Source organism: Amia ocellicauda, chromosome 19 (genome assembly GCF_036373705.1).
Source record: "Amia ocellicauda isolate fAmiCal2 chromosome 19, fAmiCal2.hap1, whole genome shotgun sequence".
Lineage (NCBI taxonomy): Eukaryota > Metazoa > Chordata > Actinopteri > Amiiformes > Amiidae > Amia > Amia ocellicauda.
The window spans coordinates 16762449-16775198 of record NC_089868.1 but is presented as its reverse complement, the minus strand read 5'-3'; the positions used below and the strand labels follow the sequence as shown (position 1 = coordinate 16775198).

General features: G+C 42.5%; 1 protein-coding gene across 3 annotated transcripts in view; it reads left to right on the top strand.

The window, feature by feature from the left end:
* The window catches only part of LOC136714846 (ERI1 exoribonuclease 3), an 81288-nt gene that overhangs the window by 67302 nt on the left and 1236 nt on the right, over positions 1–12750 (top strand). Inside the window, exon 8 of one of the 3 annotated variants that reach the window (XM_066692471.1) lies at positions 10380–10743. The exons of the other annotated variants lie outside the window; for them this stretch is intronic. Coding sequence (XP_066548568.1) covers positions 10380–10456 — 77 coding nt within the window. The 3' untranslated portion in view covers positions 10457–10743. Of the gene's footprint in view, positions 1–10379; positions 10744–12750 lie in introns of those variants that run through there. 3 annotated transcript variants of the gene reach the window in all.

The following is a 12750-nucleotide window of genomic DNA, read 5'->3' as shown; positions in this document are numbered from 1 at the left end:
GTCACTGTCACCCTGGACCACTGCTTTCTTATCATGCCCCCCAGTATCTCACCCCCAGGAAAATCATGATTCTTCCTCCTATAATCTTTCTCGTTCTCTCTCTCTCTCTCTCTCTCTCTCTCTCTCGTTCTCTCTAAAGGTTTGTAATGCCACGTAGCAAATGTGACAAGATAGTATCTGATTTTCTGCTGCAATTTTCAGTAACATAAGAGGATGTTTGTGGCGAACTACGTCCGGTCTTACGCTTTTGCTTTTTATTAAAGCATTGTACCAGGAAATTCCATGGAGGTGAAGTAGTCCAGTTTCCTGGAATGTCACGGGAGAATGAAGTGGCGGTAGAAAACCACACTAACATCAGGAAAAATTAAATCCTGCATGCTATGACATTGCACTATGTTCTATAAACGGCAAAAGATCTAAACATACTGTAGAACTGTAGGAACACCTATAAGAATTGACCACAGTGGTTTTATCAGGGTTGGATTTAAGTTTAGAAATTTTACATTGTGTAGCTCAGTCAAGCTTTTCCGTATCCTGTATCAAGACAGAATCCACTGAACCCCCCAGATCAGAGAGGGTTCTTTGTTCTTTTTATATGTTGTGGTAAAATGTCTATGAGGAGCTAAGAGACAAATTCATACTTCAGAATGAAATAATTTAAACCAAATGCTGCCTGCCTTTATTTGCTGTAGCAAAACATGTGAAAATACAGGGATGTCGATCAAATCAATTCCCCTGTTCAGATTTCTTTGATTCTTCACGGGAGATTTGCTTACTGGTTGGTGACATCTGGTGGTCAACAATTTGAAGGTACCTCCAGGAGTCGGTCCTACCCATGTTCACAATTGTCAGGCCATCAGAACTGCTGACTGCCCAATAGCCCGAGTCCCCAGCCTGACCCCAAACCGGCGCTCCTGGCCTGGCCTCACCGGGGAAGAAGCTTCTCAATGTTGCTGCTCCAGGAGTCAGTTTATATAGGACTAATGAGGCAGAAAGTTTGACCTGGCCTTAATCCTCATGTCCAAGACAGCTTAATTCCAAGCACAGGGAGGCTGACGCGCTAACACAAAGTAGTCAATAATAAACTAATTTTCCTTTTCATGAGGAAATTAGCTATAAGTAGCATTAACGCAATTTGAGATAATGATGTGACTTACTCTTCATATCGCCTCTCTGCTTTGTCACTTCGTATAGATCGGTGTGTCTCTGCTCTCAGGCTGTGGGACACATTAAATAAAAAGTAACCCCCGAGGGGTCATGGTGCGATGGTGGATTGATGGGATGCCAAGTGCGGGCCCTGGGCCTTCCGAGTCATCATCTCCAAGGAACGGTGCAGACTGGCACCCTCTGTTGGACACTAGGCCTCTGCGGATGTTGGGGTTAGAAGTCGGCCGATGCTTTGTATTGCTGAGTGTTTTCAAGTTGCCACCTGATCTGAGTGCGGACGCAGTCGTGTGCAGCTGCAGATGCTTCGATCAAATCCAAGGGAAAGCCTGCGTCTCAACAGTGTTAAATGTGGGATCATGAATGGTATAAAATGAAAGAGCAGATTTACAAATTAAGTTTATCCTATGAAGCAACTTGAAATTGTCATATTATGCATCACAGTGTGCTATTTATATATATATAGATTAATATAACAATTCCTAGACATTAATTTAAAAAACACATTTTATAAGGATGTACTTTAAGGGGAGACGGTGTCTTCAATGCTGAAACCTCTTATTTCTGTTTAGCATTCATTGTGCGGAGATCTCACTGCACAGATGTGTGTCTGTGTGAGTTTTTCCTTGAGAAGATCTCGCTGGGAGTGGGTTGCAGAGTTACAGATATAACTGGCCCTCAAAGGCACAGCAATCACTAGGGTATTAAGTACAGTTAAATGCCCTGAACGAAATTAAATTTCCTTTTCAAATAAAAGAAATTTAAAAAGTGGTGGAGGAGAAAATAGAAGAGGGATGGTGATGATGGTGGTGGTGTGTGTGAGTGGGGGGAGAGGGAGAGAGATGGAGTGTGTAGGGAAGGGAAGGGAGGTGTTTTGGTGGTTATTCCTCCTGTCCGACATACACGGTGAACACAAATATTATTCATTAACAGTAATCTGCCATTTTAACACTGATATATGGCCCCCAGGCGCCCAGCCGCTGGTTCATGTCCTCGGCTATAAAACACAGGGACAGTTTAAATATGGACCTGCTGGGCCGGGGCTCCACAGCGATCCGTCTTCCCCCCCCCCTTCCCAGAGCGCAGGTGCCGCGCCTCGCTCCGCAAATGAACACATTTACAGCGGCCCCACTGCTTTGATGGCTCTATGATTCCTGACGGGTCGATAGGAAGCAGCCAGAGCTGCCCAGAGTGTGTCAGCCGGGAGATAATGGACCATCTCCCTGCACGGAGGGGACTCTGATCGGTGCCTGGCCGCTTGTTTACCGAGCGCGTGTGTACGCAAGCTAAAGTGCGACCGCAGGCCTGCCTCTGAATGTCACTGGCAGTCTCTGCTCTCCAGGCCGGCCCCGCACCCTTCAGACACGACGTCTCAAAGGCGAGAGCTCGTTCCATCCGAGGTCTCTAATTAGAGGTATCACACGAGTAGATGTGTCGAATGATTTTATAAATTGTGAACGGAGTGCTGTCTCCCCCAACCTCGCTGAGAACTGACACAGCTGCGCCTCTCATTCCTCCCAAGGATGTGTGAAGAAGATAGTAGAAATTAATACTGACCACCAAGGACAGTTAAGTCTTTTTAATTAAATATAGTCATCATCATTTGTTGTGTGTGCTGTCCTTTAACTTTCGGTTTAATTATTTTTTTTGTTTAAAGAGTAGTACGAGTAATTATTTTTTGTGGAAAGAGTAATATGATTTTTTTTATAGTTCCATGAAAGTAAAAGTTGAAAGCAGTCAACACTTTCCTTTGCTGTGGTCAGTGCCGGTCACACATTAGAAAACTGTTTCAACTCCATTATAATTCACTTTGTTGTATTGCTGTTGCTCAGGTGGCTTGTATCATCAGTGCTTTTGAACACTAGAATTACTTTATAGAAATATGTGCTGGAAACTATAATGTGCTGTGATGTGGAAGCAACAATAAGGTGGGACTGTGTTGCTTTAATGTACTCTATCCATTTCCCAAATAGGCATCCAGGGCTAGCTGTAGCGAGTGTTGACTGTTTCCAGCCAGGGGGGTTGAGTGGCTGCTGAGCAGGGTTACGGCCTGTGTCAGTCAAGGTCATCTGTTATAAGGGCTGTTAGCTGACTTTAATGCCCCTTCGGTCTTTTTCTAGTACTTACTGTACACGCCAGTGTTTCATGCCTGCCTGGCGCACTCTGCACTTCTTGTCACAGTCAGTGACCTTTTTTTTTCTTTTTTTTCTGTTGTGTAACATTTTGTAGTTGCCTCTCTAATGTATGCTATGCTTTTGCTGTATATTCCAGGTCTGTGTCTGAGCCCATGGCATCTGTAATGTGCTGAAATGTATTGGAAGTGCGAGTCTGAATAGTGCTACACCCTCAATTGGCGCAAAGCAAGATAGCTGAGGAGATAATGCTGTGAAGGTGGACACACATTCCTGCTTCTTCACACTTTAAAATGAATTCACATTGATAACGTATCTGTTTTTCATCGCAGCCACAATTACCATTGTCAGTGGATTTCCTTATTTGTGTTAATCTCGAAGATCTGACAAGCAAGGTGTAATCTTACATATCAGTTAATGGCTAAATGACTGGCTTGCATATGTGTGCTCCCCTCATAGTGTGTTTCTGCCACAGTGAATTTGCTTGACTAGATATGCTGCAGCACTGCTCAAACCAGCTGCAGCTGTACAAAGCAAAGGAGAGTACAGTGAGTTTGATTTGGTCATGTGCTGTTATGTGGACTTTTTGAAGCACGTCATTAAAACATTTTTTGGGTGTATTAATCAGTTTAGTTTTGCAGTGTTTGACGGAATTGATAGATATTTTCATAAGGATGCATTTGCTTTTTCCCAGTGGGGTGCAGACACTATATCCCAAATATTACTGATAGCTTGTGGAACGACAAAAACTATGTTAATGTGCCAATAGGTATTGGTTTAAACTGTAAAGGTCTCTCTTTGGCAGGTGATTTGCCTATAACCTCAGAGTAACCCTTGTACCCACAGCCAGCAATTACAACCAGGGTCATAAACAGTTCTGTCGGAGTATGAGGATTGATGGTGTGGCCTGCCCACTTTGTCTCCTCATTTTAATATGAGGCTTCTGTTTCATACAGTGAAAATCCATAGTTCTTCATAAGGTAGTTTGTTCTCATTAGAGCTCTATTGAATATAAAGTAACATGTTTGTGTTGGACACCAGTGTAATCTGATAACCCAGCCATGTAGAGGAAAATCAATCTACTTAGTATGTCAGCTTGACAAGAAAAATGTGCCTAGAAATGGCGTCAGTGTTTGGGGATGCGCCACCCTGTTCTCTAATGAAGGCAAGGCAGGCAGCGTGATATGCCAAGGGGAGGGGCTTACTTGATAAGTTTATACACCTTTTAAAAAAAAATTGAAACAAACGTCCAATGGTATGAAATGAAAAGGATGTTGGAGACGAAGACTGTAAATTATTTATGTGGTGCTTCCCCATTTCGTTGTTTTTTTCTACTTGAGGACGAACATGTGTTAACTTCGCGCAAAAGTCAAAGTTTTATAAATTTGCAACTCAGTGTCTCAGTCTCTTTCAACACAGGAGGAGGCAAATGTTGGTAACCAGATTCAGCCTTTTTCTTTCATATGGCATCACTTGTGTCTGCTTTTGAAGTCTTTCATTTGCATGGGATTAAGGAATTGTATAACCAAAAGCAATAACCTATTTTAGAGCCATCTAATACGCTGATAAATACTGATTACAAACCACAAATAAGAACATAAGAAAGTTTACAAAAGAGAGGAGGCCATTCGACCCATCGTGCTCGTTTGGTGTCCATTAATAACTGAGTGATCCAAGGATCCTATCCAGTCTATTTTTAAATGTTGCCAAACTTTCAGCTTCAGCCACATCGCTGGGGAGTTTGTTCCAGATTGTGATGACTCTCTGTGTGAAGAAGTGTCTCCTGATTTCTGTCTTGAATGCCTTGAAGCCCATTTTCCATTTGTGTCCCCGGGTGCGTGTGTCCCTGCTGATCTGGAAAAGCTCCTCTGGTTTGATATGGTCGATGCCTTTCATGATTTTGAAGACTTGAATCAAGTCCCCACGTAGTCTCCTCTGTTCCAGGGTGAAAAGGTTCAGGTCCTCAGTCTCTCAGTAGGACATTCCCTTCAGACCTGGAATAAGTCTGGTTGCTCTCCTCTGAACTGCCTCTAGAGCAGCGATATCTTTCTTGAAGTGTGGAGCCCAGAACTGTCCACAGTATCCAGATGAGCTCTAACTAGTGCATTGTACAGTCTGAACATCACTGCCCTTCTCAACTCTACACTTTTGACAATATACGCTAACATTTTTTGCATTTTTAATTGCTTCCCCACACTGTTTGGATGGAGAAAGTGAGGAGTCCACATAGACTCCTAGGTCTCTCATGCGTTACTTCATCTAGTTCTGGTCCTCCCATAGTGTAATTATAGTGGACATTTTTGTTACCTGCATGTAATACCTTGCACTTGTCCACATTGAATTTCATCTGCCAGGTTTCGGCCCACAACTGAATGTTATCTAAGTCCTTTTGAATAGCCTGTGAGTGAATACACATCTGGATACGATTACTACCATAACACACATATACAGTTAGGTCCATAATATTTGGACAGTGACACGATTGTCATAATTTTGGATTGGATTTGAAAGCAAACAATCAACATGTACTTTAAGTGTAGACTTTCATCTTTAATTTGAGGGTAGTTATATCCAAATTGGGTGAACGGTGTAGGAATTACAGCCATTTTTATATACGTTTCCCCCAATTTTAGGGGCTCAAAAGTAATTGGACTAACTAACATAATCATGAATTAAATTGTGAGTTTCAATACTTGGTTTTAAATCCTTTGCAGTCAATGACTGCCTGAAGTCTGGAACCCATAGACATCAGCAGATGCTGGGTTTCTTCCCTGGTGATGCTCCCTGGGCGTTTTGCATTCAGTTTTGCCAAAACGCCCCATGAACAAGCAGGAGCTAAAGACAGCTAAAGTACAGGCCTGGGAACTGGCATAAAATTACAAAACTTTGTATTGGTATTTTATTTTTTTATTTAAAGTTTTTCTCTCACTTTGTCTGATCTCTTTGGGACTTACATTTTCTGGTGTAACGGCAGTCAAGGAGAAAGGTTTCTCAACCATGATTGCTTCAGACTATCTCCCATCGGAACGTCCTCTCCAAGCTGCAGGCTCTGTCCTGGATTACAGTCAGTGGTGTTGTGCTGAAAATACCTTGGAGAGAGCCCACACAGGCATTTAGATAACTGCAGATACTCTTTCTTGTTCCGAATCCCCTTCAGCTTGAGTATCGTGCGGCTCTAATGACTGTCTTGCCCTCCCTCCGCTGGCCGCAGGCTCCCTCAAGTCGCCACTTAAGGGTTTAGTCAACAGTTCCTGAGGCAGGCTGGCTCAAGAAAGGCTGAGAAAAGTTACATATGGGGGAAGGTGAGAGTGTCCCCTTCTGTACTGCCTCCCAAACATTCTCCCTTTTGACTTTCTGGGGCCTAAACCAACAGCCTGGCACGAGCAGCCAAACTGCGGTGCTAAATATATAGGAGATGTCTCACTGATGCCTATCCACCTTCGCCCTGGGAGATACTCATTCCACTGCTGTTGTCTTGTCTCGTAGTAACTAGGGTTGACACTGTCCTACCCTTTGGGATTGTAAGACTCTGAATCACATCTCCCCAGAGTCTCCTCAGTTCAGACCAAAGGTGCCCAGCGCTGAGTTCGATCTTCCTCTCATCTCCACCAGCTTGAGGAGTCGCTTAGCAAGGGTACGGAGATTTCTTCCTCTCGACTGACTCCACCAGTAACACCCCTCTGCCCTCTCAGGATTTTACTTCCTTTACTGTTCTCTCCGGTACTGTGGGGTTGTTTTTGAATGTTTTTTTATATTGTGGTGATGTAGCAACCAAAATAATATATTCTAGGTGGTACATGATTAGAGCAATCCACAGTTTTGGCATAACCTCCTTTGATTTATAGACACCACACAGTGAGACTCCAGCTAGGCAGAGGTCAGGCTCCTCTCCACACACCTGAAACTCCCCTCCACTTCAGCCGGCACACGTGAGAGGAGTAAACAAGAAGCTGCCTCTGACAACATCCCCTCTGTACGTGACACACGAGAGCCCCGGCAGACAGTGTAAGAGAACCAGGTGACAAGTGCAGACCGCTTGATTTACTACTCTTTCAGCTGTTAATATCCCCCTCAAACAGATATTGTTGTATGCCTTCTATTTATCTTATTTTTCGAGAGAGAGAGAGAGAGAGAGAGAGAGAGAGAGAGAGAGAGAGAGAGAGAGAGAGAGAGAGGGGGAAAAAAGGCTGTTGTTTAGTTTCGCTTTGATATTTATGAAATCTGTGTTTCTAATATCCCACGAGCCTGCCTGCAACAGCGTTATTAAATCAATTGCGGATGATTACATTGAAAAATCAATGTGCCACTGTAATTGCATATTAAGAAGTTATTTTCCGTATTGATAATGATAATACGTGTGTTTACATTTCAGATGATTAAAATCAATGTTATAAAGTGAGTTATGACAGCATCCCCTGACTAGACATCTTTATGGAGCACGTTTAATAGGATTGTTGATGCCTCGCAGGGATTGCCTCGATCCGTCTGCAGAGAGAGGGCTGCCTGTGGCTGTCTGCAGCTTTCCAGGATACGATGAAACTTTTCAGTGCCTCTTTCGGGCGGAAACAGTCAAGGAAAGTAAATGAAAGGACTGAACCCTCGATTGCGTTCAGGCACTTTTGACCTTCAGTGTAAAATGTGCGATTGTTGTGAGATGTCCTATTTGCAATGCTTTGAACCCTCTCCTGCTCCTCACCCGAGTCAAACACAAATATTGTTCAGTAAGTTAGCAGTTTAAGAGCCAAGTTAACCTCTTGTCACGGAGAAAGGCCAAATAAATTACAATTAAAGATTTACAAATGTACACTGAAGCTATTTCTCTCTCTGTATGTCCTGGATTATTTTTTACAATATTCAACGTGCAAAGTTCTCATAAATAACTAATTTCAAATCTTTAACGTGCACATTAATCAAATCCTCCCTGTAGTGTTGTGTAAGCAATTCTATGTTGGACAAAAAACATCTTCATTATGAAGTCATTAATCTTAAATAGCTACCCCATGCTTTTGTATTTGGTTTGGTTATTAGTTGCATACCTGTCTTTGATTTTTGTATATTGTTATGCCTTTAAAAGGAAAACACACTTTTGCTTAATAAATTGACTGGTAGTGGATTTATTGTACAGGACAGTGAACAGAGCAAGTCACCAGTTAAACACCTTTCTCTAAACTATCATGTGACAGAAGTGCCTGGATTTCCACCCAAAGTGACTGCTCTTCAACAGCCCATAGGAAACATTACTTCATATTTTCATTTAATATAATAATCCCTCCATTACATATAAATATTGGGTATAATCTCCTTATATATGGGCCCACTTATTTAAATGATAAGCCCTTAAAAACCAGGAAGAAAACATGTCCTCTGACACCTATGACACAGAATCTATTGATGGCCGAGCCAAAAAATAGTGATTTTACAGTTAATGGAGTGTTCCTTGATACAGAGTCGTTATAAGCTCTCACTCACTGTCTCGGTGTACAGTATCGTTAATGCAGCAATTCTCTTAAAGAGAAAAATTAAGAAGGGTGCTTCCTGTCTGCGAGAGTGATGATATCTCCACTGTGCTTCTTGTCGAGCAGCCAGGGTTGCGCTGTCCAGACACCCGGGGATGTTCCTCAGTGTTGTTAAGCGTGCTGAAGGTCGTTTATTACTCTTGTCACAACACTCTCTCCCAAGCTATTGCTGCAATTTCATCCACACTGGGTCTGCGGGTGGTTGTTATTATTATTATTATTAATATTATTATAAGAGGTTCTGTGCTGAGACTTTTTTTAAACACATATCACTAGCATTTCAAGATTCTGCCGGGCTTTGTTTGATGCCTATTGCTGCTAAAAGCTGACCGAATTGTGTCAGAAATCTGTTCTTTCACAATAGAGATCATTTCCACTTTTGAGAGATATTTGATCTGATTACTTGCCATTTCACTGTGTCTGATGTCTGCAGTTTGTTAACCACATATTTGATCACAGAAAAGTGTTTTCTTTTATATATTTAACATCAATACAGGTTTAGGTGATAACAACCAATTAGACGTGTACTTAAAGAGCTGATAACCAGCTGTGTTTTGACTTTCAGCTGCATTATACGGGTGAGCTGCATTACTCCATTGATATATTATTCACAGGCAGTTCCTGACATTATGGGCTTCTCTTCGAGCTCCTCTGAAACGAGATCCCCCCCTGGGAGTCTGTGATACTGGCACAGTGAGCTAGAACTCGGTGTCACCAGCAACGCACTGGTGCTGTATGAGCTCCATGCAGGGACATCTTTTGAAACTCCTTGTTCAAGTGTCTGTTAAAAAAGACTTGGATGTGGATTAATGGCAGGGTCTTTCATGCCGCACGAGTTACAAAACTAGAATTCGGCACGTTCTGCTTGAAGGGCACTTGTGAAAGCTCGACTCTTTCGAAAGTTTGGTCTAGAAACAGTGAGTAACAGAGGACACGGATTTGAGTGCTAGCCAGTATAAAACTCCCCTTCTTCTGGAGGGAAGGAGTGAATGCCTGACTGTGAAGTGGAGTCTGTGAGGAAGGGAATGGCAGTTCCTCGTGGTGTGAAGGAGGCAGCGGCAGTCTCCAGATTTAGTATCACTCGCTTTCCCCCCGTGTGTGACTGCGGTTTTGCCGTGCCTCTTAAGGGCATTGTTCTGGGAGAAGATACCCTTGCAAGGGGCCTGGGCTGTGGGGAGCGTGTTTCAATCCATCGCTGGTTATTGGGGACATAACCTCGTCCATTAGCTAAAATTTACTGAAATTACTTCCTCCGTGTACCTGCGTGGGGCTGGCTGGAGGGGGAAACTCAGGGACGCCAGCTCTCGGAATTCAACTAACCTCCCAACACTCCACTGCGGGTTCCGGGCAACTCGGAAAGCTTTAAGTTTAATTAAAAGTTTCTTCCTTCTAGGTGACCTATATTTCCAGCCAGGGAAAGGGGAAGGCAGTGTGAAAGACAGTACTGATTACAGGGTAGGAAGGGAAAAAAAAGAAAGCAAGCATAGAAAAAAACAGCGTGATCTTCGGGAGAGCAGGGAGCAGATTCACGCGGCAGGGTTTATAGTGGCTTGTTTTTCTCCTTCAGAAGCAAGCCCCGCTGGACTATTCTTCTTCATTAAGATATTACAGCAGGACTGCGACAGCCCAGCAGCGCAGGAGTGAGCCCTGTCTCGCCACAGTGCCGCGGCTGGGCCGGGCTCCTCGCGTGTCTCCGAGAGAGCCGGGATGAGCCGCATGCCACACACGCAATTACACTGCCCACCCGGACAGACACACAGTGCCACAGAAAAATCATTACATCGCCCTTACAGCCAGGAGTGTTTTACAACTGAGACTTCATCTTTATTTTTTAAGTCATTTTTATTTATGTTTCAGTTATTTGCTTTTGTGATTTTTGCCATTTAAAATGCTCCATAAAATGTGATTTTCATATTAATTCATAAAATAACACAAAATACTTAAAAATGTTATACTGTACTGAGTCTAAAAACCACTAGACTACAGTAATTTATACTCTGCAGCTTTGCTGTTGTATTTTACATTTATGTGTATGTAATTTATATTAAAATTAATTATAAATCCATTGTCCGCAATGTAGTGTGCCAAAGCCATTGACGAAGAACAAAATAAGATATTGTTTCCAGATATTACACTATTTAGTATGAAGCAGAAGATATTTAGATAATAAATCTAGTTTATAAAATACATTTATCTCTTGTACATTTAAAGCTATCTAGTATGCTTGTTTTACAATTATTACAAAAGATGTTCTGCATCCACAGCTTTATTTTCATAACCAATAGCTTTGAATCCCTCATGGTTAAATATATTCAGTATATGTGGGAGCATTTTTTTCAAATCTTTAATAAGACATATATTTTATGTTTAAAGGTATTTTATAAATATGAATAGCGTGTGTATATAGATATATCTAGAGAGATAACGATTTACAAATCTTGCCAAACAAAAATCTCATTTAATGAATTAATTATTTTATGTAATGTGAATTAAAAGGGGAAATTGGTAAACGCCGCAGACATCATGAAGCTTGACTGAATATAAATTAATCAAGTTAAAAGTACTTTGATTGGACAGGTTCTGCTTCCATAACAAATGAACAGACTCTCCTAAAAGGACTGTTCAGAATATTCTCATCACTGTCACTGTTGTGTTGAAAAGTGATTCTCTACATCACTACAAATCCAGACTTAATTGTTTGTCCATTTCTTTTTTCACTTTAGCTCTGCTGATAAATAAACACTTTTATAAAGCATATCCGCAAGCCCCAAATGTGTTCTGACACTAAATCCCAAGGAGCTGCCAGGCATTAGTTCTGCTATTAATGACAATTATCTCCATTTAGACTCACAAATTGATGCCGATGTACAGTTAGAACATGTGTAACAATCAGACTGGAGTATTTGGCTGTTGCGTTTCCTTCTTCTGAACTGAGCTCGGCGCGAACATCCCGCAGATCCGTCTGCTCTCCAACACCGGAGAACCCAGGGCCTATTTTTTAAGCAATGCCTGCGCTTTTAACTCCAGATTGATTGCCTCAGGGTTACCAGCGCTAACTTTCACCAGCCCAGCGTAGACGGTGCAGAAGGAATCGTCTTAAAAGACTAAAAAGAGGTGGAATTAAAAATCCAAACGGCGCTCTGGTTTCACTGAAAGCGTTTGTAGCCCGCTGTGGGGGGGAGGTGGGGACAGAAAGTGCAGGCTGCACACAGGGCCTCTGACCAGCAAAACCCCCAGCCGAGATTGAACTAAGGAGGAATCCATACTATTTAGTAGAAAGATCGAAAAGCCCCTCTGTATCACTTAGTACCTGTCTCTTTCTACCTCCCAGCAGAGGCATCCTCTGTCTTAACTTTATCTCCGTTCAATCAAGCCGCCGCTCCAGTAACCCGCATCACTCGCTGGGCGGCTCCGGGACAGTGAAATATGGCTACAATTAGCCCGGATACAGTTCAATTATGATAAACAGCATTCGCACCCTTTAGACCATGATTAAAAGGCCTCCCCATCCAGCCTTTGATAGAGAGAACTAATTTCACATTATTATCGCCACCTCTTGATTATAAAACACTCTCCCATTCCTTTCCCCCTGTTTTTTTCATACAGTAGCTGTAGATAGATGTTGGGGCATCTTTATCATTTACACATCAGTAGCGATGCATTGCTCCCTTGGCCGCCCCATTTATTTTGACTTTTTTTTTTTTTTTTTATTAATACCTATGCCGAGATTTTTTTTTTCCACCCTGTCTGCATACAGACGCCCCCTTCTCCTCCTCCCGAATGAATTCCCCAAACAATAGTGTAGCCGACAGATAAAGACCTGCCCCGTAACACCCCCACATCTGCCCCGAGCCCCCCAACCTCCCGGCTTCACACACACCTCCCCAAAAAATGTGTATGAGTCAAAGTCACCCTTACAGTAACAGGTTGATAAATGG